A 26,322-nucleotide genomic window follows, 5' to 3' on the forward strand; every position below is an offset into this window, starting at 1 on the left:
GTGGTCAGATCATCAGCCTGCCCACCAAAGGGTCCTTTCCTGGTCAAAGCCTGGGTTGCAAGAGGCAGCCAATCAATATGTCTCTCTCACATCAAAATCTCTTTCTCTCCCCCTCCTTCCCTCCCTTCCACTATCTCTAAAAATCAATGGGATAAAGATCATACTTGGGTGAAGATTAATAATAACAACAACAAAAAAGTGGTTCCTGGAAAAAACACAGAGGAGAATTTTGAGTTTTGAGTTAAATTCTCTAATTCATTTTTTAAATGAACTGGAAACAAATAGAATGATGGGTGAGATCAAAATGGTTTTCTTAAAGGGAGTCATGTCCTCTGGCCCAAGTACTGAAATGAACTTTGGATGATCATTTCCCTGGTTTGATAGGGTTAGGGGTTAGACAAACTATCAACCAAGAAAATGCAATTCCCAAAGACTGTGGGGTAAAGTCAATGCTCTGGGTGTTATATATACCCACGGAGCCTAATGAACTCAGAGCAAAGTATGCTTTGATGATTAAGTACAAGTTTCCTGAAAAGGGATATTACTGTAGAGACCATAGATAGCTGTTTGCTGGATCTGCCCTCCATGCTCCTGTTTGCATTTCAGCATTCCACTGACAGACATAAATAGAAACAGAGAGTGAACTGCCTGTTTCCTTTCGTCTTTAATTTAACAAAGAAATAAGATATCCTGTGCATTCTGAAAAACATCATACAAAATTAAGAAGTGAAGCTAAATAAATGGGGATGAGAATAAAAGGAGCCCAGAGATTCTAAATCTAGGGAATTATTTTTCCAACAATAAGCCAAATGGCTCCATTCTCCTATGTCATAACTAGAAGAAGCCTGGCATCCTTTCTGAAGTAAGGCAGATATAAATCAATCAACCTTCTAATTAGTTAACCTTAAGTTTAGAATAACTTTCAGAGGGACTGGCATAATTATTATATCTAGGTACCTTGTAAACATTAACAGACTTTTTTTTAAGTCTTTATCTGTCAGAGATGTACAGATATATAAAAATTTATTTGTTGGAGAAATGCCCCAATGTCTGGAATGTGCTTTTAAATACAACACACACACACACACACACACACACACACACACACACACAACACATACACATACACAAGTAGAGATATAAAAGACTGTCAAAATGTTTATAATTGTTGACACTGGAAAATGGGTATGTGGGAGTTCATTATAGTATTCCTTTCACTGCTATATATGTTTGAAAATTTCCACAATAAAAAGTTTTCCTTCATTTAGTTAACATATCATTAAAAAAATCTAATTTGTTTCATGTCATCACTTAAAGAGAACAATGTAATTTATCTTAGTTATTTACTTATATAGAGTTTAATTTAAATAAAAAAGTTTTATGACAGTAATATATTTAAATTGAAAAGCATAGAATATAGGCTTTGAGAGAAAATAACTTGGGGAAATATTTACAATACTAGAGGCCACATGCACAAAATTAGTGCAAGGGGCTTGGCCCTTGTGGCCCCAGCTACCTCTCGGCACCTCCCCCAGCCCCCTGGTCATTCAGGAAGTTCGTCTGGAAGGTCATTCAGCTGTCCAGTCTAATTAGCATATTAGCTCTTTATTATATAGGATGATATAATGTTTATTTCTTAAAAGTAAGATATAGCCCTAACCGGTTTGGGTCAGTGGATAGAGCGTCAGCCTGTGGACTGAAGGATCCCGGGTTCAATTCCAGTCAAGGGCATGTACCTTTGTTTCGGGCACATCCCCAGTAGTGGGTGTGCAGGAGGTAGCTGATCAATGTTTCTCTCTCATCGATGTTTCTAATTCTCTATCCCTATCCCTTCCTCTTTGTAAAAAATCAATAAAATATATTTTTTTAAAAAGTAAGATATAACATTGTATATATGTTTATATATACTTATATATAAAAATATAAGTATGTGCATAGAACAAAACAACACTAAAAGGAAATACACCAAAATGAAAACAAAATTTACCTCAGTAGAGTTTAAGGGTGATTTTTTTTTTCTTTTTTGATATAGTTATCTCTACTTACAAGTTTTCTAAAATGAGTATGCATCAAATATAATCAGAAAAAGAAAGCAAATATATATAAATAGCAATATAATTATGACAAGGCAGAATAAGTAGTCTGAATACTGTTCAAAAGAAAATAGACAATTAACTAAAACTTGCTACCCTAAACATTGAGCCTAAAGCAAGCCTTTGGTGGAGTTCAGTCTCATATGCCCTAAGATTCATCAGTGCACTGGAAGGAACCAACATACATTCTTACGCCTATAATTGGAGAAGGCTTTTTATTTGTGTGGAATCTTTTCAGAACTTATGTGACAAGAACTAGGATCTTGAGATTACTGTTTCCAGAGTTTTAAAATTCCCTGGGACTTCCCAGTAGATCTAATAAGTTTATCATTTTACCAGGGAAAGTCATTCCCAACAAAATAAAAAGCTATGTATACCCTGACCCAAGATTTCACCTCTTGGTTCTCAGTGCTAACCTTAAAAGCAAATTTCAGAAATTATTTTCTGTGATATAATTAAAAAAGAACCTCTTGCAGCAATATTAATTCTGTAAAACATACCTCCAATGACTCCTACAGTGTACTTACAATTCTTTTTCTAATAACTAAAGGTTTTATTTTATTTTCAAAAGTAATTGGTAATATACTTTCTTGCTAAAAACAATTTTTTAAGATTTTTAATTTAGCCCTAACTGGTTTTGCTCAGTGGATAGAGCGTTGGCCTGTGGACTGAAGGGTCCCGGGTTCGATTCCAGTCAGGGGCATGTACCTTGGTTGCGGGCACATCCCCAGTAGGGGGTGTGCAGGAGGCAGCTGATCAATGTTTCTCTTTCATCGATGTTTCTAACTCTCTATCCCTCTCCCTTCCTCTCTGTAAAAAAAAAACAATAAAAATATATATTAAAAAAAGATTTTAAATTTAATTTGAGAGAGAGAAGATGAGAGAGAGAGAAACAGCCACTGGCTTCCTCTTCCTGGTCCCCAACTAGGATTGAGCCCAAAACCTGGGCAAGTGCCCTGACCAACAATCAACCAGCAACCTTTCTGTGCATGGGACAACACCCATGCCAGGGTTTGATAAAATTCTTTGTTATAAAACCCCCAAACGGTACATTAGACGTATCACTGAAAGTATTAAAATGGTAATCAGTATTCAAAAGATTCTGAAAAAAATGTTCCTGAGAGGGAGAAAAATTTTACTTACTTTAACTTCCACCGTCTTCCCTCCATGTTCAATGTGTCTCTCTATGTATTCAGAGGACAGCAAATCACTGCAACAACAAAATAAAGGATGGTTAAAGAGGACTAGGAAATGTAACGCATTTGAAAATCAAGTTTACCCATACTAGCTTTAATGATTCATTAACTCCGACTTTAAAACAAAAATAAAGCTTTATAGGACTCTCTCTCTCTCTCTCTCTCTCTCTGACTGGCCTAATACTTCTAAAGGGTTATGAGGTTGAACTGACTACACCACCTGTCACCCCCTTGCTTAGCAGAGCTGATTCCACTGATCTTGTTGAAGAGTTCTAGGAAACTACCGGAAGCACACCATTATTATAAAGACATCTTCTTCCCTTTTTGCTTTAGCTTTTTATTAAACAGTTTTAACTTGCTACCATCCCTCACCATCTCTTTATGTGTTGTGTGTGATATTTTATCTGACAAAAAATTAGTTTCCATCACAAAAATAAAAAGGGGGCAAAGAATGCTAAAAGAAATGAAAAGAAATATAGCATTAGCAATAAAATAATCCCATTTTGAAATCTACTAAACAACAAACTTCTCATAGAATTTTAAACTATTTGCATCATCTTAAATGCACTTCTCTTTAATTCCATGTATGTGGAAAAAATGTCCCACACACTTTAATGGAAGTACCTCAAGACGCAATTTACACAAAAAGTATTGAAGTCTATTATTTTTAAAGCACTAAAATAAAATTAACATTAATAAAAATAATACATGAAGCTATAAATTTCTGTGGACCCTGGGACTGGAGATACCTACTAAGAAAGGCTCCTGGTGGCAAACTGAGCTCAAATTTAAAAGCAGAGCCTTGCAGCCATGTCTAAAAACAGGGCTCTCTCATTCAAACCGCACTGAACAGCCTGCCTGAACTGTGTTCCTGCCATCTGAGCCAGGCCTTATAAAGCAGTTCCTGGAATCCTATTTCAACCAATAAGACTGAGGCATCCCTGGTCCAAATGGAACCGTAAGGCTATATCCTTCTTAGCATCTTCACCAACCTATCAGAGTGGCTCCATGCTGATCAGTCCAGACAGTGCCTTTTGGACCAATCAAAGTGTGAGGATTTGGAGTCCTCATTTGCATGAGGACCGACTAATCAGAGACTGGGGCATGGACTTCTCTCTATATAAGTCAGCACCTCTCTGGCTCAGGCAGAGCACTTTCCCTTTTCACCAAAGACTGAAAACTGGAGTTGAAACACCTAAGACAAAGCACCAAAGACTTCTCACCAGACCAGAACAGAACAGAGCAACTGGAGCAGAGCAGGCAGAGCAGAAGTGTCTCTAGCCCAAGAGGGGCCTTGTCTGAGGACCGCCTCGCCCCAGGGCTGCCTCACCCCAGAACCATCTCACAGCCCTGCTGTTCCACAGCTGTGCTGTTTCATAATTGAGCTGTTTGCACTGAATAACGTTTCTTTTTTCACCACATCCCAAACTGGGGATCCCCGCTGGTGTTGAATTGATGCCAACCATCAGTTGATATTCTAAATCTACTTTATGAATAAACATTCAGCCAATTAAGAAAACCTTTTTCACAGTGTTCTGAAGGTCACCAAGCCAAAATTGTCCCAATTATAAAATAAAATAAAAAGTACATTTCTGAGCACACAGTCCTCCCATGATAAGCACCATAGTTACAGTTGCTTGAAATGTAAACAGACTGATCAAATGAGAGTCATATTAACATAGGCACCATAATCAGTTTCTACAGTATCTAATTCTTACATTACCATTTGGGGAAAATATCATCATTGTCTAAGCCCTTGTTTCATTTGTCTTTGGAATACATTTTCCTATTGATTTTTTAAGGAGGAACCAGCAAGGATGCTCTAAGCTGCAAGTTGCAGAAAACACAACTACACATGGCTCAAACAATCAGGACATTTATTTCTTATTAGAAATTTCAGGACTGGTGTGATGTGAATTTGCTTTTGTGAATCTTCAAGTCTGCTAAATGAATAAATTTGAAGTTTATAATAACGTAGGCAAACACTCTTAAGATATTTAAATATAGATAAGTAGCTAGTAAGCAAAATTTCATTAGACGTGGGTAAATTGCATTGGCTGTATAAAGTATAGGTAAGAAAATCATGTATGTTTTACACATTGATAGAAAGATATTTAATATTCATGATGCACCTGGTTAGTAAATGTTTATGATATAATAAATATACAAAAGACACTAAATAGCCAGGATACAAATTCAACCACCTATTGGTGACATCCAGGGTTCAGGATTCCTCAACTTCCACACTAATGACATTTTGGGTCAGATAATTCTTTGTCTTGGGAGCACCTTGGGAGCACCAGTCTGCATTCCCACCAACAGCACACAAAGGTTGCCTTTTCTCCACATCCTTGCCAACACTTGTTTGTTGATTTATTGATAGTAGCCATTCTGACAGGTACGAGGTGATAGATCATTGTGGTTTTAAGATGCATCTCTCTGATGATTAGTGATGTTGAGCATATCTACATATGTCTATTGGCCATCAGCAGGTCCTCTTTGGAGAAGTGTCTATTCAGATCTTTTGCCCAATTTTAACTGGATTATTTGTCTTCCTGATGTTGAGCTGTATAAGATCTTTATATATTTTGGAAAGTAACCCCTTATCAGATGTATCATTGGAAAATATGTTCTTCCATTCGGTGGGTTCCCTTTGCATTTTTTTTAGATGGTTTATTTAGCGGTGCAGAAGCTTTTTAGTTTGATATAGTCCCATATGTTTATTTTTTTTAGGATTGGTGTTATTTCTTCTTTGAATGTTTGGTAAAATTTGCCTATGAAGCCATGGGGTCCAGGACTGTTTGTTTGATGGGAGTTCTTTTTTGTTACTGTCTCAATTTCATTAGTTGTTATCTATTCAGGGCTTCTGATTCTTCCTGATGCAGTTTTGGAAAATTGCATGTTTCTAGGAATTTTTCCATGTCTCCCAAGTTGTCCAATTTGTTGGCATATAGCTGTTCATAGTGATTTCTTATAATCCTTTGTATTTCTGTGATATCAGTTGTTACTTCTCTTTCATTTCTGATTTTACTTATTTGGGTTCTCTCTCTTTTTTTTCTTGATGAGGCTGCTTAAATAATTGTAAATCTTATTTGTATTTTCAAAGAACCAGCTCTTGGTTTCATTGATCTTTTGTACTGCTTTTTTAGTTTCTATGCCATTTATTCTTTGAAACAAAATCATTTTAAAAAAAGACAAAATACCTCTCAACAACATGCTCACATATTCAATTCCTAGGAAGATGTGAGCATATAAAGGGCACTTGATCCCATGGCACTTCAAGTCTTATTATGAAAACAAGAAAATATAAGGAACAGATCTGAAGGCAATGTATTATTGAGAGCCTCAGTAAATGGAACTGACAGTAGGCACGTAGAATGCACAAAAAGAAAAGATCTCTGAGAATTAGAACAGTCAGGTCAGGGTTCATGAAGGCTGTAAGACTTCATTCTTAGAAGGTGGATAGAATGGAGAGGCAGAGAAGGACATTTCAAATGAGAGGAATAACAAAAGCAGACTTGTAGCAGAGGAAAAACTACAAGTGACTCCAGAGGTAGAGAAACGATAAGCCTATTTAGAGTTGAGGGTTCAAGTTGTGGAAATAGTACTAACAGCTAGTATGTGTGCCAGGCACTGTGCTAGGTGCTTTAAATGCATTAGTAGCTCACTAAAGTACACAGACAACTGATGAGGTAGGTATACATATGATCTCTTTTGGTAGGCAAGGAAACGGAAGTGTGGAAAGGTCAAGTGGGACGCCCAGCTGGTCAATGATAGCACCAGATTCATTCCCAGGTAGGTCTCATTCCTGAGTCCATGATTTGAACAACCACATCTCTCTTTTAACAGAAAAGCATAAAAAGAGACTGCTGGGGATTTTATCATAGCCAATGTACATGAAAGGACTATTCAAGATGAAAGTCCTATTAAAAATAACCTAACTGCAGTAGGTAGAGATGATTAGCAAAGAAGATTCATTATAAAAGTGTCTCTATTACATGAGTTAGAATGAATTTCTCCAACTTAGGATAGATTTGTGAAAAATGCCACATATTCATTTATGTGTGTGCTGTCACTATGAGAAATCTAATAGAGTAGATAACATGGAAATTCATCAGCACTTTAAAAAAGCCATCATCATCATAATCACAGATGATATGTAAACCTATTATAGATAACATGGAAATTTATCAGCACTTTAAAAAAGCCATCATCATCATCATAATCACAGATGATATGTAAACCTATTACCCCTAATCCAAAAAGGAATTGTTTCTATGTTTATTTTAAATTACTTTCTTCAAATAATGGAATTAGCAACAGCTTAACTAAGAATGAAACTGCAGTTTAATATCTGAGAGTTATAAAGGGCAACAATATGACTACAATTTTGCAAAGCATTTAAAATATTTACTTTTTAATAGACTGCATATTGTTTAGCTTCCCTATTTTAATTTCAAAAAGAAATACTTCTCCTTGGATTTAATGCAAGCCATATTGTAGCAACAAGAGCAGTATATTTGATTTCTATAATGCACATGCACAAAAATAGATGAATAGAAGTATCTCTGATGCTGGCGATGGAAATTATTTTCCCTGGGCTCTCTTGTACTTCTAAATGGTATGCATACAGATGGAAAACTCTCCACAATTTCCATCCACATATGGACATGTGTGGATATGCATGGATGGAGTTGAAATGCTCTTCTTAAAAGTATTTTGCTTATACCTTTATTCAACGTTTTCGCTGATTCAAATAGGAAACAAATGTATATTTCTAAGTGTATGTTTTTAATAATATGGAATGCTATAAACTCTACCATGGAAAGTAGCTAATATCCATGTTTCAGGTAAGAAATGGCTCTGTTGTTGGAAATTGCAGATTTGAAATACAGTGTATACAGCTACCATCAAGCATTCAGAGGAGAAAATCACAGGTCAGCTACTTGAAAAGTGACCTTTGTGTAGAGAAGTGAATGTCATCCACCTTCTTGCTACTGGTAGCAACAAATTTCTCCTTCCACGGCTGTGGTATAGGCTATTAATATCCTCAAAACTAGATCTGGTTCACCCAGGAAATAGGGGGGAAAAACATTGATGAATGAAGATAATTAGGACCTAAAACACATTAGACACTTTGAGATTGGGTTAGAAACACATTTCAGAGGCACTCAAGAATAAGACATTATCCTGTGGATTTATGTCTATCACCAAGGCTCCCTTAATGGAGGCAAAATGTCAGCCTGACCGGAACAAGTTCAAGAAAGACTTGAATAGAAGATGAATACAATTACTGACTGAGCCATGAATCTTTTTTTTTTTCTAAGAGAAATGCTAAGTCAATCAAGAGAAATGAAGACTGAGTGTATATGTGGGTAGAGATAAGCACATTAATTTCCAATTCCATTTTAAACTCCCTCAGATCAAGTACAAAGCTAGAGGGTCTAAAGCACAGTAATCTATGAATATATGTATAAAGAATGTTCTCATATAATGGTCTTGGTTCCAAATTAAACACTCAAAACAGTTGTCTTCAAGAGTCAGTATTTAATTTCAAATCAGCTAAATACCATATCAACATAAACCACTGATTTGAAAATAAAACCAAAGTTTACTTCTTCCTTTTTTTTCCTACAAAATGTTCTAGCTAACATAACGTATTTGTAAAAATCATGTAAATTTTTAAATCTCAGCCTCTGTAAAATAGAATAAGACTGAGTAGCTATCTTTCTTACATCTTACGGAATAAATAGCATAAAATTAGTAATGGGCTCTGCTTTATGCAAAATGTATGAAAAATAGTGACTTCCCTAAAAAGATACTTTTTTAAGGAGATACCTTCTTTTGAGATTGGAAAAAAATGGTTTAGACAACAGAGCAAAGAATACAAAATAGATATGACTCAAAGAAAAGCTTTATCATCAATTTAGACACATCAGCAGAATGCAATTAACAAACCTCTATATTTATATAGAAACAGATGCTATTTATAAATACATTTTAGAAAACCAGAGTAGAAACACTGTTTTCTTTATTCAAATAAGAATCTACATTTTTTCTTTTCTTAACAGATTTCTTCCTAAGAAAAATAACATTTCAACTGTGATTTGCTCACACACATACACACAAAGCAACTTAGAAGAAATGCTGTTCCGCCAAAGGTCAAAGGGTGAAATAGGATGAAAGCCATCATTTGATTATTCACCAGAAGCAATTATCCTTATCTGGGATGACAGCTGAAGAAAGTCACCTCACATTGCACCTTACCTGGACTAGCTTAGAGGGGGGAAAAACCACCATGTATGATTGTATAGAATTTTATAACAAAGAATAAAGGCAAAGAGTATTTGCTTGTATCTCTCAATAAAAACGTAGCAGTTCTCAAAATAACCTTAAATTTCCCATTGAAATATGGTTGCATTGTGGGAATTGCTTACCAAAAAGCACCAAAGACAGATTTAAGATGCAATTAGTGGAATGGAATGTAGATGAGTACATAGTAAAACATTTTCTAGGTATGTTTTAAAACATATACATATATATATATATAGAATTAGTAAACTTTTCATAAACACACACTAATGACATCTTAAACTTGTACCCTATTGATACCACTTATGTTAGTAGAACCATCTTAATGGCATCGCTTGACTAACTAACGCTGGCACTCATTACCATACTTGCTACCACCTACCTGTGGTAAGTAGCATTCTAAGACGTCCCCTTGATTCCCACTGGATGGTGTATACACCCTGCATAAGTACTTCCCCAAGTGTGGGTTGGACTGTGAATATGATGGGATAGCATTCTCACGATTTTGTTACAGTATATGGAAAAAGGGATTTTGCAGATATAATTAAGATCCCTTATCAGCTGACTCAGAGTTAATGAAAAGGGAGAGAATATGGAGTGGGCCTAACTTAAGCAGGGGAGCCCGCAAGCAGGTCAGGAAGCAGTAGCAGAAGTTCATCCGCGGGCCTGATAGCCATGCAGTGCCTACGGAAGGGACTATGTGTCAATGACCTGAGGATGACCTTGAGTTGCTTAGAGAGGTCCACAGACAACAGCTAGCAAGAACACAGGCACCGCAGTCATACAGCCAATTCTGAATTCTGCCAATGACCTGAATGACCTTGAAACACAACCTTGAGCCTCAGATGTAATCGGCTCCCCAGCCAGCACCTTTATTCCATCCTGAGCAGAGGACCCAGCTAGTCTGAAAATGATCTCCTGATCCATAGAAACAATGAGAAAACAAATCTATGTTCTTTCAAGCCACTAAGTTTGTGGCAATTCATTACACAGCAATAGAAAATTAGCCCTAACCAAAATTCTAATTTTCTCTTTACCTCATCATCTGCAACAGATTATTTAATAAGCCTGGATGTCTAAGGAAGCAGATATGTGAAAATCTGGGAAAAGACCTATACAAGGGAAAAGTTGATGAGCTTAGTGATGGACATATTGATCCTGAAGTGATTACAAAAAGCCTGGTCACTTCATAAACACACACTCATAACATCTTAAACTTGTACTCTATTGATGCCACTTATGTTAGTAGTATCTGTCCTCTCTCATGAGGTGTAGGGAGAAAACTCATGAGAGAGGACAGGTTTAGGATATATCTACAGAAATAGATTTGAGCTATGATAGTAACAGGGAGAATAAAAGACATTGACTCAGGCTTGGAAGTGCCCATTTAGAGAAGGATATGATATCAAAAAGAGAGGAGAAAAGGAAAGATAAATTAGTATTTTAAGAAAAGAGTTTTAATGATGAGAGAATCAACCTTTTCAACCTTTCCAAATACTTAAAGAAAAGCCAAGGACAGAAAAAGATTATTAAATGTGAAGACAAGTATGTTGCTGGTAACGTGCCTGACAGCAGATTCAGTAGAATAACACTGGCAGAAACCAGAGAGTGAGAAAATGAGAAAGTGGTTCATTATTTTTTGTGCCTGACAGCAGATTCAGTAGAATAACAGAGAGTGAGAAAATGAGAAAGTGGTTCATTATTTTTCCTTTTTTACATAGGTAACAAGTACCAAATAATAATCATCACTGCCCATTCCAAAAATGAAAATACACATACACAAAGAGAATAAAAAAAGCCTTTCAGGTATAATGCTATTATATATTCTAGTCCTGAATTTGTCAAAATTTGGAAAGATGTGGGAACAAAATCAGATTCAGATTATAACTATCCTATGGGAATTATTTGTTCTCTAATTTAGAATTCCTCCTCACAAACTTGATTATGGCTATCATCATCTGCAGATCCGTGGTTTTAGGGAAACAATTGAAACTGTCCAGGTGGATTAAGAAACAAATGTATGCAATTACTATGTAGAATAACAAAGATGTACTTTTATGTTTATGTGACATTTAGGAGCTTGCTTATAAATAAAAGCCGCAGTATAAGTTTTCATCCAGGGATTTTATAGTTTATAAGGCAATGAATATGTCTGACAACCATAAGCCAACATGTTCTGAAATTAATACTACAGGTTAAATTTTTGACAGAAGAAACTAATTTTTTATCCTAAATCAAAATAACCTAATTGATCATGGAACTTATCCCTTCATAGTCTCTATTCTCGCCCACAAAAAGATGAAAAATACTTCTCTGTCCATGGGACATGGAGAATGCTAAAAGTCATACTTGCCAGGGATTGAGTTAGATCCCTGGGAAACAAAAAGAAATACAAAATGTTATGTGATTTCCCAAGAGATACAATCAAGCGCTCACAACTCCTGAACATTTTCAAATGAGCTGAGATCAATCACTATGTCCAATGTTCATGGGATGTATAAAGCCGCTAGTGAGGTATAAGGTGCAGAATTAACCCATTGCCTTTTGTTTTCTGAACTGCCCAATAGATATTTAAGACAACTATAAATATTGGCACAGAGTTTCCCACTCAAAGTCTTAAGGAGGTAGCCTATATGATTATAACCATCATAGAAAATTAAGGAGATCTAGTTTTATGAAAAAATTCCGGTGCTGGGGAGGGAGATGGAAGGGCAGGAAAATCATCCAAAAGCTTCTTATAAAGGGAAAGATGGTGGGAAAGATATTACATCATGATTTTTCACTGATCAGGACTGGGTTCAAAGGTTAACTCATACATACAATCTGAAATAATAAGCTCTCATACATAGGCAAAAAAAGGATAAATGAAATCAAGGTAGACCTAATGGAAATTACATCAGGCAGACTTAATAAAAATTAGACAGTAGGGTAAAAAGAAAATCAATAAGTGCCCCCTCACCTTTCTCTCTTTTTTCTTTCACATGTGAACCTATGCTTTAGGTTTTCATTCTCCCCCCTCCCAGAAACAGAGTAAATGGAGATAATTTGATACAATACATGGGATAGAGCCAATAAATAATAAAAGCTACATTTATATGAGCAATTTTTTAAAAACTACTAAAAACATTGTAGCTACACATTTCCAAATTTTAAAACTATCTCAAATTCACTATAAAATTAAGTTACAAAAATGCTTCTACTCTTTGATCCATTGCTTAGAATTTTTCTTAAAGAAATAATACCAGAAAAAGAAAAGTTTTAATACACACCTTATATTATGTTTATAATAGGATCATTTACAAAGTTCAAGACTGGAAATAACATAAATGTTCACTCCTTTGCAAATTATGGAACATTGGCAAATTAGATCTTATGTAGCAAAACTGGATATGCAATATATGGAAATGTCTATGGCAAATGTTAAATGAAATGGGCAGAATATGATATAATGACAATGATATAAAGTATGTGCATCTGCAATTGGAAAAATGAAAGAAGAAAGAAATGAAGAGGGAAAAGCCAGTTGTTTTCTTAGGGTGTTAAGATTTTATAGGAGAATTTTTTCCTTTTACTTGTTATTGTTGCCATAAATTCTGAACAATCTTTTACAAAATAATCCTTTAAAAATGGGTGACTAAATCAGGAAAAATTTTCACTTTGTCCTTATTTACTTCTCATTGCTTAGGTTGGGAAAAGGGATAAGGGAGATTAGTTATGAAAATCAAAACAAAAGATAGGCTCAATTTATCCAGAGATTTACACATCAAGAGAAACAGATACAATATTGGCTATTCTAATGAACTGCTAAAGTAAGGAACCTTTCTCATAGCTTTAGTCTGTGGCTGGCTGATTGTACTGTTAGTGTATTGTTAATATGTCACAAGTATAATAAATTATAATAAGTACTAGAGGCCCGGTGCACAAAAATTTGTGCACTCGGGGGGGAAGGGGGGGTCCCTCAGCCCGGCCTGTGCCCTCTTGCAGTCTGGGACCCCTCAGGAGATAACGACCTGCTGGCTTAGGCCTGCTCCCGGGTGGCAGAGGGCAGGCCCAATCCCTAGGTGCAGCCCCTGGTCGGGCTCAGAGCAGGGCCGATTGGGGGATTCTGTTCTTTATCAGTGTCCTAAAGAAAAAAAGGGTAAATACCCATGCAGGTAATTATTTCCAAATCTGTCAGAAGCATAAAAATACTGTGCTACTTATTTTCCATTTGCATTCATATTTAATTTTACCAGCTAGTAGGCAACTTACAAGCCTTCTGCAACAATAAAGATTATGAAGTGATTATATTTAAGTATTATCTACTTGCAGTCTCCTATAGAAAGACCAAGAATATGTGGAGATAAAACAGATCCATATTTTTTCAGACATTCTGTCTGTGCTTTTATAGTCAAACTAGAACAAGCAGGTTAATTCTTAGCTTATAAAACCCAGAGTATGGCATTCTAGTTACTAATTCGGAAGCAGGATTTTCTGACACAGGTATATACTAACTCATTGTGCTGGGCATGTGCTGGTTACACCAGCCCAGCAAACTTACCCCCTTACTCTGGTAATGATACCCCTCCCCTTCCTTTGGGAAATGGCTTCACTATTCAATGAATGGACTGTTAATCATGGGATGAGCTGCTAGTATTATGATTTGATCCAATAATGTGACCAAGCAAGACCAATCAAATTCTTTCCCTTGGATTTTTATATATTCTTAAGTGGAGAAAGAAAAGGCTTCTTCCTACATGGTTTGCTGGCTGGAATGTTATAAAAGTCTGGATCTTTTTATAACAGTGATGGCGAACCTTTTGAGCTCGGCGTGTCAGCATTTTGAAAAACCCTAACTTAACTCTGATGCCGTGTCACATATAGAAATTTTTTGATATTTGCAACCATAGTAAAACAAAGACTTGTATTTTTGATATTTATTTTATATATTTAAATGCCATTTAACAAAGAAAAATCAACCAAAAAAATGAGTTCGCGTGTCACCTCTGACACGCAACAAAGACTTATATTTTTGATATTTATTTTATATATTTAAATGCCATTTAACAAAGAAAAATCAACCAAAAAAATGAGTTCGCATGTCACCTCTAACACGCGTGTCATAGGTTCACCATCACTGTTCTATAACTAGAGTGTTGTTCTCAGCATGAAGAACACACGTATTAAGAGAGAATGGAGGTGACACAGACAGAAAAGAATCAATAAATTGAAAGGTGAATGTAGCCATGCCTGAAGCCAGTTCCACCCCACAAATGTAATTCCTGTAAATAAACATAAATTCCCTGCTTTAAGTTATTTAGGTTTTGGACACTTGTAACCAGAGTCCTAAGAAAAACAAAGTAAAATGAGTGGAAGTAAAGAGTTGACTCATCTATTCCAGTCTAACAATGCTTTCCACTGAGCAACTATTGCTCCACTAATAGTTTCAGTAGTTTCCTTGCCCCCATGCCTTATGAAAGGGAAAAGTTACTTTTTTGAGAAAAAGTAAATGCTACTAGGAAATCATACCATGAACTCACTCAGTGATTTTTTAATATTAAACAAGATATTTTTTTCTCTCAGAAGAATATTTGGCCAGAGGAAAGAGTACATAAAGTTGGAATCCAAAATATGACAACCGTTCACATAAAAGAATAATTTTATGATAAAATTTTTTTATCATAAATGTACTTAGTTTTATTTATCAAGGCTACCTACAAGTATACAGAAAATCAATGACAATTTTCACTCAATAGAACATACTATAAAATTTCTGAACAATAAATCAATTTTTTGAGTAGAAAATAAATTCTAGGCAACTTTTTCATTGACCCAAATCCTCTTTATCACTTAAGCAAAACATTTTTCTCTAGATTACATACAAGTGAAACATTCTCATTGAACATAAATCTTCTTACGAGCTGGCCATAGTGGGATTTCTTGACCACGATCCCACTATTTTATATTTCAAGGATCATTTAGCACATATTAACCCATAACACTAGAGAATTTTAGTTTGCAAGTTACTGAGAGCATTTGAATTTCACTTTGTCCAGGCTGTCGAACCCTAAGAATGCAGAGGTCACATTAAAATTATGTAATGAGGAGAAATTCCAAATGCATCAAACTTCCTGTAGACAAATGTGTTTAGTCTTTTATGACACAAAGACCTCTAAGAGGATTTGATGAAAGCCATGGCCCTCCTCTCCTAAAAATTTCACATGTTAAAGGCAATTTCAGGGGTTCCTGAAATTCAGTGCCCATCCATGGAGAGCAAGTTAGGAAACTGTGTTTTAAAGCTATTGAAAAGTCCATTTCAGGAAAAAAGTCTATAATCACTTGTCGGAAAAGAAGCAATATATTTTTACATGTTTATTTCTGAGCCAGCTCACTAACAGGAAACATAAGGCTATAATGCAAAAACCTAACCCACTTAGAAGTTTTAAGGCCAAAATGGATGAAACAAAGCACCCAGAATACAGGAACAGGATATGTGTCATCTTATCTTGAGTGACCCTCAGCAAACCTTTGGCACATATTGGTAGATCCTTCCAAGCAACAAGGTTTGCTTTAGGTAAATGTTGAAATCTGTGAAAATAATTCCCACCCTCAGTTTACTTTAACAGGATTTAAGATGTAGCGGGGGGCGGGTCCTGGTAAATGGTTGCTTTCACAGTGGGGAACTGGGTGCCAGGGCAGGAAAGAGACTTCTCCCATATTACTTGTTGTGCTAGGTATCTTCCATTGGCTTCTTGAGATCCACTTGCCACCCAGCTTGTGCCCCAGCAGGTTGGCCTGTCTGGTTAGCATCACGGGTTTCCTGCTCTCTGGCTTCTGGCTGGGTTGGACACTGGAAACCAGGATAGATCAGTGGGACAGGAATGAGGACAGAGTGTTTATTTCCTGGCTTTCTCACTCTAGGTCCCTGGAATTGGCTGTGTCTCTACAGAAGATTATGGCTTCTCTCAAGGGCTGACAGCTATACAGTAGGAATGGCTCCCTTAGTTCTAGTACCCACTCCCTTCCCTCCTTCCCAACTGGGTTGACACTAACAGCCTCCATTATAGTTTCCTTACTTCCATGCTTTGTAGTTTCATTTACAAATAAATAGGAATAATCCTATTTGGAATGCCATCTCTTCTCCACTGTGCCCCTGACTGATTCACTCTTTTTCACATTTTAAATTATATACTATGTGAATACAAAATAAATAAATTTAGATTTATTTTTCTTAAACATATTTTTATTGAGTTTTTACAGAGAGGAATAGAGAGTTAGAAACATCGATCAGCTGCCTCCTGCACGCCCCCTACTGGGGATGTGCCCGCAACCAAGGTACATGCCCTTGACCGGAATCGAACCTGGGACCTTTCAGTCTGCAGGCTGATGCTCTATCCACCGAGCCAAACCGGTTAGGGCTAAAATTTTTTTAATATATATTCTCTTGAGTAAATACATCTGCAGGACTTGGTGACCACCTGGGCCTATTGCATTGGGAAGCAGTGGAAAGAGTCAAAGTCTTAATATAAACTCACCTGGCAAAATTTCAACAGTACTGCCAAGGTAGATTGGGATAGTGAAGGAGGCAGTGAGACCAAGGGCAACACAACTTGGAAGAAACAAACAAGGACAACAGTTTGCTCTGCTCTTCCAACGACAGCCTGAAAGTACAAATCACAAACCCATGCACGTGGCAGATATGAGCCCTCCCTTAAGAGTGGAGATGCCTTGTGGGGGATAGCAGCCTCCTACGAAATGTTACATGTGGTTATAGCACCAGCCTCCCTCTTCCTAGCACACCATGGGCAGAGCAGAGCCATTTAAAAACCTACTGTGTCAGGCTTTAGCCAGCCAGTCCCAACTTTTCACATTGATAATTAGAGCGCACACCATGGGTAATACTTGATGCCTGCTCATTAACACCACACCAATAAGCATGAGAATGCAGTAAGTCGTGGGGGTGACAGAAAAGCCCTTTCTGATTAATCATTAGTATTCCCCAGAAAAAATTTACTATCCACGTAAGAAATGGCTTTCACTTTTCTTCGTGAACTCTTATAAATGCTCAGGAACTTAACACTTAGTCCGTTTTCATCAGTAATATGGAGGATGGCACAATACTAAAGTTTTTATGGCTTAAGGTTTAATCTTTTTTAAGAACAAAATATATTTAAAAGTAAATTCTGTCTTAAGAATTTCAAAACCAGTATGCTAAAATTTTAAAAAAGGGCTAATGTATCTTGTCCCTAACTCAATGATACATTGCTTGAATTTTTTACCATATAAATATGGAATGTTAATGAAGCTAATTGGTTTTTATAGTTTAGTAGTTTACACATTTTGTATTGATTTCAGAAAAGAAAATCATTAGGCATGATATAATACAATAGCATATCATTATATATATTTTGATATTACAACTAAGCACAATCTTTTAGTAGCAACAAGCTAAAGTGCTCATAAGCTATCTATCAAAAGGAATGTGCCGATACTGCTTTTATCCATAACTTTATGTAAACATTATTATAACCAATCATTTCTTGCAAAGTAATTATGCAATTTGCTTTCTAAGATTACTATGTAAGAATCAGAGATATTTGTTGCTAAGAAGCCATTGTCCACGACTAAGAAACCATTTAAATAGTATTTGACCTTCAGGGGTTTTCATGTTCCAAGTTTGTGTGCCTGCAACAGGAAAACAGGAAGTGAACATGCCATTGGGAATCTTAAAGAGTGAATTCAATTGGAAAAAAAATCTTTCTTTGGAAAGAGTACTTTCTTCCTTTACAATGTGCCTTATTGTCAATGCATGCTGCAAATATGGAAAAAAGCAATGCTTTCTATTTCTACCCAATTATATAATTTATTTTATTAGATTTGAATTCTCTATTTTTTATGCAATACTGGTGTTTTTCTGCTCTACTTAGTGTGAACATGCTAATTGGGTAGAATAGACTAGTGATGGGGAAAAAATCTAGATTACTTAATATAATGTAATGTACCTATTACAAAATAAAAGGTCCCTCACAGAAGAGTTTTATTAACGACACTGCCCCGTAATGGTTCTCAGCAATGTTTTAAGGAAGAACAACCGTAGAAAAAGAGACTGTGACATCCAGGACAAACTGAAACAACAGGAAAAATGGTGGTTTCTGGGTGCTACAGTGTGGATCTTTTATTTTCAGAGGATGAAAGGGAGGCATAACCAGTTCTTTCATGGCCACCTGACATAGGTAATCTACATATGAATTGGCACACAAATAAACATGTGTTATTTCTCAAGTCATTTTCATTAACATGGGATAATAAATACCGACCCTGGTCAACAGGTCTTTATTAAATAAAGGGTCAAGTTTGGGGATCTGAATCAAGAGAGAACCTAAGAACAAAATAAACTACTACCTCAATGGGACCATCTCAGAGTCTTTGGGGAATGAGCAGAAAGTGGCAGTTTACAAGGTCTCTCCTTGATCTCCAGATACATATGAAGGGAAAAGATGTGGGGGAAACACAAAGCTAATATATTTTGTATTTTTTGTGGAAAAAAAAATAGAAGCAAACCTGCATGCTTTCATTTGCAAAAAAAAAAAAAAAAAAAAAGAAAGAAAGAAAGAAAGAAAAGAAACAATGACAAGAAAGTCAGAAATTAATAAAAATGGTTACTTCTAAGAAGGGAGGAGCTGGAAACTGGGTGGAGGAAACAGATGTAAGTGACACTTCTCTAAGTATATACTTTATATATTTTATATAGTTTTTTTTGTTTGTTTCTTTTTTTACGTTCTTTTTTTTTAAATTCTTTATTAGTTAAGGTATTACAAATGTGTCCTTATCCCCCCCATTAACCCCCATCCTCCCCCCTTATATAGTTTTTAACATGATATACCTTACATATTTCATAGAATAAATTAATTTTTTAAAAATGCCGGCTGTTGGGAAACAAACAACCCAGTTGGTAGTATAACTAAACAGAGAAAATAAATATTTAGAGTGAATTCTGAGAATAGTACCTTGACTGTATTTCCTAAATGGGAAATATTCTAAGACCCAATGAAGATACAAAGTAGTCTTCAACTACCACTCAGCATTTTTATGGTTAGCAGGAAGTAATTATGTTACTGTCAAGAACTATGAATGTCATTAAAAGAAAAAATGCATATTATAATTTAATATATTGTAATGTACCTATTGATAATTCTCATTTTAAAATAATTCACAATTTTTAAATCTGTCCCCTAAAAGAGCCTAGAAACAATACCCCAATAGTAATAAATACATCTAGGACCTAGATTTCAGTCTCTAGAGCAGGGGTTCTCAACCTTCCTAATGCCACGACCCTTTAATACAGTTCCTCATGTTGTGGTGACCCCCAACCATAAAATTATTTTCATTGCTACTTCATAACTGTAATGTTGCTACTGTTATGAATTGTAATGTAAATATCTGATATGCAGGATATATTTTCATTGTTACAAATTGAACATAATTAAAGTATAGTGATTAATCACAAAAACAATATGTAATTATATATGTGTTTTCCGATGGTCTTAGGCGACCCCTGTGAAAGGGTCGTTCGACCCCCAAAGGGGTCGCGACCCACAGGTTGAGAACCGCTGCTCTAGAGCCATTTCCCATTTCTCTAGGAGTGAACTTACTGTTTCGTCTTGTTTGTGTTAATATCATTCATGAAAGCTGTAACCTTTGTTAGGTCAAACCCTAATCACATGACAATAAATAGAAAGACAGAAATACAACTAGAAAACATTACATACCCTGGCAAAAATCAAGAAGCTTTAGGAAAGTGACTTTCATAATATAATTTGCATAAGGATCACTTAGAAGCTGTTTAAAATATAGATGTCTAAGTCCCTCCCCCCCAGCAAGTCTATCAGGTCTGGAAGGGAACTCAGGTCTCATTTTTAACAATCATCCCAGCTAAATCTGATAAGAATAATCTGAGAACACACTTTGAAAAATAGCTTTAGACAAAAGTATAATAGACATTTTCCAGTTCTATCATTCTTTCTACATTTATTACATATGAGGAAAAAGTAAGAAAGAGCTGAAAATTGCCACCTCATGGGAAAGGAAAAATATACAACTATTAAATTTATTTCAATATGTACACATATATAACCTTGATCAAAAATAAAAACTCAAGGGGGAAACATAATAAATGACTGCTCCAACTCACAAATTTCACTAGCATGAAACGAAGCACAGATTTTTAGATTACTAATAAAAGGAAAATACATTACAATATTAAGCTTCATCATTTGTTGGGACATGGCACTTGAAGAAAAATCCAAGCTGCGCGGCTTCAGAAGTCAAACTTTCAATATTTCCTGGCTTTGCTTAGCTTTGGTAAGAAGGCATTTAATGTACTAAGATGAAATGTGATGGTTGGAGGTCTGGTTCCATTTCCTCCTCCAGTTTCATCAGTGCGGCTTTTTTATTTGATCCAGCATATTCCTTTTACCACTTAGTTTCTCTTAACCTCTTTTCTGAAACCAAATGCTTGCAGCTATGCATGCCTATGATGATTGATTCCAAATGTACAAGGAGGAGTGTCAGGAATGGTGGAGACAGCCTAGTTCCATGGACAGAGCCAGAATCCACAGTTCCTTTGCTATTATATGGCATAATAAGAGGGAATTTTGTAGGCATTTTACTACTCTCTTTCAAGCTCTTTAAAAGCACAACAAGATTTATCTACTTCATAGTTAATGAATGTTTATGAAATGCTTCCCAACGTCTCTGTCTGCTCAGGCTGCTATAACAAAACAGACTGGCGTGGCTTAGACAAACGTTTATTCCTCACAGTTTTGGAGGCTGGCAATTCTGAGATCAAGGCGCCTGTAGATTTAGTGTCTGGTGAGCATAGCTCTTCCTAGCTTGCAGATGGTGGCCTTCTTGATGTATCTTTACATGGCAGACAAAGGAAGAGCTCTGGTCTAGTCTCTTCTTTTAAGGGCACCTATCCCTTAACAAGGTCTCATTATTTCATCTCAACTTAATTACCCACCAAACGCCACATCTCCTAATAACATCACATTGGGGTTACAGCTTCAACTTATGAATTATAAGGGGACACATTCAATTCATAACACCAATCCACAGATAATATTTATGAGGGCTCACACCAACCAACATTAACCCCTACCTGCTTCTGAGATGGTTTTTAAAGTTCTTTTGATCTCCAGAAGAATGGTACATTCAGTACCCATAATCTATTTATTTTTAATTAAATCTTTGGCACTTTATTTAGAGTGAGAAGAAGTAAGGGTCAGAGTGTATGCTGAACTATTAGATAAGGTTTCTACCCTATACCAATGATCACCGCATAGACCAGAACATATTTAGTCACCACTCTATATGGAAATCACCTGGGAAGGTCTACAAACCTGAAGATTCCCAGATCCTCCCACCAGGTCTACTGATTCTGAATCCTCGTGGGTGCAACTTGGTTTGGAAATAATTTCACCACAGTCCCCCAAGTGATTCTGCTGTTGTCACTCTGAGAACTGGCATTTGGGGATCACTAGACACCAGGTAGCTCAATAGAAGGATGACTTGGAAAACCTAAATAACAAACAAAGCAGGGAATTTATTTTTATTTACAGGAATTATATTTGTGGGATTGAACTGACTTTAGGCATGGCTACATCTATTGTCTTTATATGTATGTATATCTGATATAACAGTCATAGTAAAGCACTTTAACTCCCCATTGACATCAATGGATAGGTCTTCTAGACAGAAAATAACAAGGGAACAGCAGCCTTAAATAACACAGTAGACCAGATGGATTTAATTGATATTTTTAGAGCATTTCACCCCCAGTCTTTCCAAGTGCGTATGAAACATTTTCCAGGACAGACCACATGTTAGGCTCACACATGATAGGACACAAAACAAGTCTCAATAAATTTAAGAAGCATCTTTTCCAAGTACAACAGTATCAAACTAGAAATTAATTACCAAAAAAAAACCCAAAACTGAAAAACACCAAAGCGCATGGAAGCTACATAAAATGCTACTAAACAATGAATGGGTTAACAATGAGATGAAGGAAGAAATCAAAAGATTTGAGACAAACAAAAATGAAAACACAACAACCCAAAATCTATGTAACACAGCAAGAGGAATACTAAGAGTGAAATCCATAGCAATTATGGCCTACCTCACTCAAGAAACAAGAAAAATCTCAAATATTAAATCTAATCTTATACCTAAAGGAACTAGAAAAAGAACAAAGCCCGAAGTTTGTAGAAGGGAGGAAATAATAAAAATCAGAGCAGAAATAAACAAAATAGAGTCTAAAAATCAATACAAAAGATCAATGAAACCAAGAGCTAATTCTTTGAAAAGATAAACAAAATCGACAAACCTTTAACCAGACTCATCAAGAAAAAGAGAGGACCCTAATGAATAAACTCAGAAATGAAAGAGAAATAAAACTGACATACAGAAATACAAAGGATTGTAAGAAAGTATTACCAACAACTACATGCCAACAAATTAGAAAATCTGTATGAAATGGATTAATTCTTAGAACCATCAAATCTTCTAAAACTGAATCAGGAAAAATCAGAAAATCTGAATAGACAGATTACAATTAATGAAATTGAAGCCATACCCTGACTGGGTAGCTCAGTTGGTTAGAGCGTTGTCCTTAAATAGGCCAAGGCTGCAGGTTAGATCCTGGGTAAGGGCACATAAAGAATGAACCAATGCATACATGAATGAGTGAAACAACAAATCCAGGGTATCAAACTAAGTTAAGTCAGCCAAAGAAAGAAAAATACCATATGATTTCACTTATATGTGTATTCTAAAGGACAAAATAAATTAACAAACCAAAAAGAAATAGACTCATAGATACAGAGAACAAACTGATGGTTTTCAGATGGGAGGGAGTTGGGGGCCTGGATGAAAAAGTGAAGCGATTAAGAAGCACAAATTGTCACAGGGATGTAAAATACAACATAGGGAATATAGTCAATAATAATGTAATAACTATGTATGGTACCAGGTGAGTACTATTAGGGGGAATCACTGTAAATTACATAAATTTCTAACCACTATGCTGTATACCTGAAACTAACATAAAATAATATTGAATGTCAATTGTAATTGGTAAAAACAAAACAAAACAAAAAAACAAGTAGGCACATCACCCAAGATTGACCAGAGTCATTTCCAAGGATGTTTCCAAATAGAAGCTGCAAAAGAAATTCTGCCTCTTACCATAGAACCCCACACTGCTTGCAACTAATTTTTAAGGGGAAAAAAGGCAATTTTCAAGAGTAGAAAATGAAATTAATATAAAGAAACAGAAATGGAAAAAGAAGGAAACAGATAAATATATATGAAGCTGGCCCGGTTGGTGTGGTTCAGTGGTTGAGTGTCCACCTATGCACCAGGAGGTCACAGTTCGATTCCCTATTGGAGTACATGCCCAAGTTGCTGGCTCGATCCCAGTAGAGGGCGTTCAGCAGGCAGCTGATAGATGATTCTCTCTCATCACTGATGTTTCTATATTTCTCTCCCTCTCCCTTCCTCTCTTAAATCAATAAAAAAAATTTTTAAAAACTAGTCTGCCACATTTGGTCAAACAGTTAATTAACTCACTCCTAATGGCTTGGCAGGGCCAGACCAAATTATTTCACAGGCTGTTCCCCACCCCTGCAAATGATTTGTTCCCAGTGAAATATGGCCAGAGAGAGGTCTACCCTGAACCTAAGAACCTAAGCAACGTCCTCTCACCATAGAGATGTGCCCTATGATGCCTGACACTGAAGAACATGGGTAGTAAAGGTGAACGTTTTGAAATAAAAGCTAGTCTGTGGGGAAATTTTCCAGTCACCAATTAAAATTATAAGCAGAGGATTCTTATCACTGATGCCTAGTCAAAATTCAAAGTGCTCTCCTGTAGGAAATGTATTAAATATAATCTCACTATATATTTTTTTCTCTCACAAAGTTTTAATGCACCATTTTTAACTGAAATTTGAAAAGACAATTCAATAAAACTGGAGAAAATTATGATACCTGATTTAGATATATAAAAAGGGTACATTCTGTTGTCATTTTTACATTTATTAAACAGCTAAAAGAAAATTCAGAAAAAATTAATGGAATCTGAAGCAAACGTAACAAGGAACAGTCATATAACCAATTGAAAGTATTTTGACATTGAGAAGCAAATGTTATAAATTTTTTCCAGATTGTACCAAAAGCAGCAATCCCTCAAAAAGAAATAAAAATAATGAACAGGCAGTTGAGTTACTTTAAAAAATCTGATTATGAAAAGGAGTTAATCGTAATAATCATACTAAAAATGATTTAAATTCTTACTGATTTGAAATACTGACATCAGTGAAGATAATGCAAAACCATAGTATGTCACTAAATGAGGACACTGATGACAAGCCATTTAGTGAGGCTCATTCATTTAGAGTATTTCGGATTTGTCAATGTCCCCCCAAAACTTGAAATGTCATAAAATGATATAACTTATTATAATAGGTTGTCCCAAATTTGATTTAAAAAATCCCCCAAATTTATCAGACATTATTAATAGAAAGATAAAAAACTGAAAGAAAATTTTCTATCAATAACTGAAAACAAATTTCAATCAAATTTCATACTGCTGGTAAGACTGAATTATCTCCACATTCTCTCTATAGAAAATAATATTTCATATTAAGAGGGGTAATTAGAAAGTATGCAACCACAACATGTTGATTAAAATAAAGTATTAAAGCAGTGGTTCTCAACCTTTTTTTGGCCATGCCCCACCCAAGCATCTCTAAAATCCTGATGCCCCCTCTGTAACATATAATTCTTATTATTCAAAAAGTGACTCCTATTCACATGGAAGAAGCCTAAAAGGCCATTAACTTGATCTAAACAAGCTTCTAAAGAACATGGCATCCATGAAAGAGAAAAATAAAAGAAAAAAAGGACATTTGAAGAAGTACGGAAGAAATCACTAAGAAATTGTTAAAAAATTATAATATGAAGTGATATGAAAAATAGCAAATGAAGTTTCAAAACATATAATAGAGAAATGAAATGCATAAATATGTCACAATATATACTTATGTACTGTATATGAGGCCCTTAGAACCATGAGAAATGCAAAAAAATCACTGTTAATAACTCATTCTTGAATTGCCCCCCTTAAAAATCAAATTGCCCCCCTGTGGGGTGTGTGCCCCATGTTGGGAACCACTGTATTAAAGAGATGTATCAGGCAATCTAATCTAATAAAAGACAAACATGCAAATTGACCATACCTTTGCTATGCCTTAAGCCAGGGGTGGGCAAACTTTTTCACTCGAGGGCCACAATGGGTTCTTAAACTGGACCGGAGGGTCGGAACAAAAGCATGGATGGAGTGTCTGTGTGAACTAATATAAATTCAAAGTAAACATCATTACATAAAAGGGTACGGTCTTTTTATTTTAGTTTTATTCATTTCAAACGGGCCGGATCCGGCCCACGGGCCATAGTTTGCCCACGGCTGCCTTAAGCCATGCCCACCAGCCAATCAGAGCGACTATATGGAAATTAACCCAACCAAGATGGCAGCCGGCAGCCACGGAGCTGAAGCGAGCAGGAGGCTTGGTTTCTCCAGTGATGGAGGAAGCCAAGCTTCCCGGCTGGCTCTGAGCTCCACTGAAGGCAACAAAGTTTCGATTATAGAAGGTAAATAAATCCCAGAATTAAAAAAAAAA

General features: G+C 35.9%; 1 protein-coding gene and 1 long non-coding RNA gene across 14 annotated transcripts in view; one reads left to right on the forward strand and one right to left on the reverse strand.

Moving 5' to 3' along the window:
- The window catches only part of ADAM22 (ADAM metallopeptidase domain 22), a 177,700-nt gene that overhangs the window by 97,982 nt on the left and 53,396 nt on the right, over nt 1–26,322 (reverse strand). For all 13 annotated transcript variants that reach the window (XM_005876132.2, XM_005876131.2, XM_014547621.1 and 10 more), the window contains exon 4: nt 3,237–3,303. In XM_005876132.2, the coding sequence (XP_005876194.1) occupies nt 3,237–3,303 (67 nt within the window). The remainder of the gene's footprint in view (nt 1–3,236; nt 3,304–26,322) is intronic.
- The window catches only part of LOC106727784, a 19,824-nt gene continuing 15,819 nt past the window's right edge, over nt 22,318–26,322 (forward strand). The window contains exon 1 of the long non-coding RNA XR_001364037.1: nt 22,318–22,419. This is a non-coding gene — a long non-coding RNA (uncharacterized LOC106727784). The remainder of the gene's footprint in view (nt 22,420–26,322) is intronic.

This window comes from Myotis brandtii, unplaced genomic scaffold (genome assembly GCF_000412655.1).
Source record: "Myotis brandtii unplaced genomic scaffold, ASM41265v1 scaffold48, whole genome shotgun sequence".
Classification (NCBI taxonomy): Eukaryota; Metazoa; Chordata; class Mammalia; order Chiroptera; family Vespertilionidae; genus Myotis; species Myotis brandtii.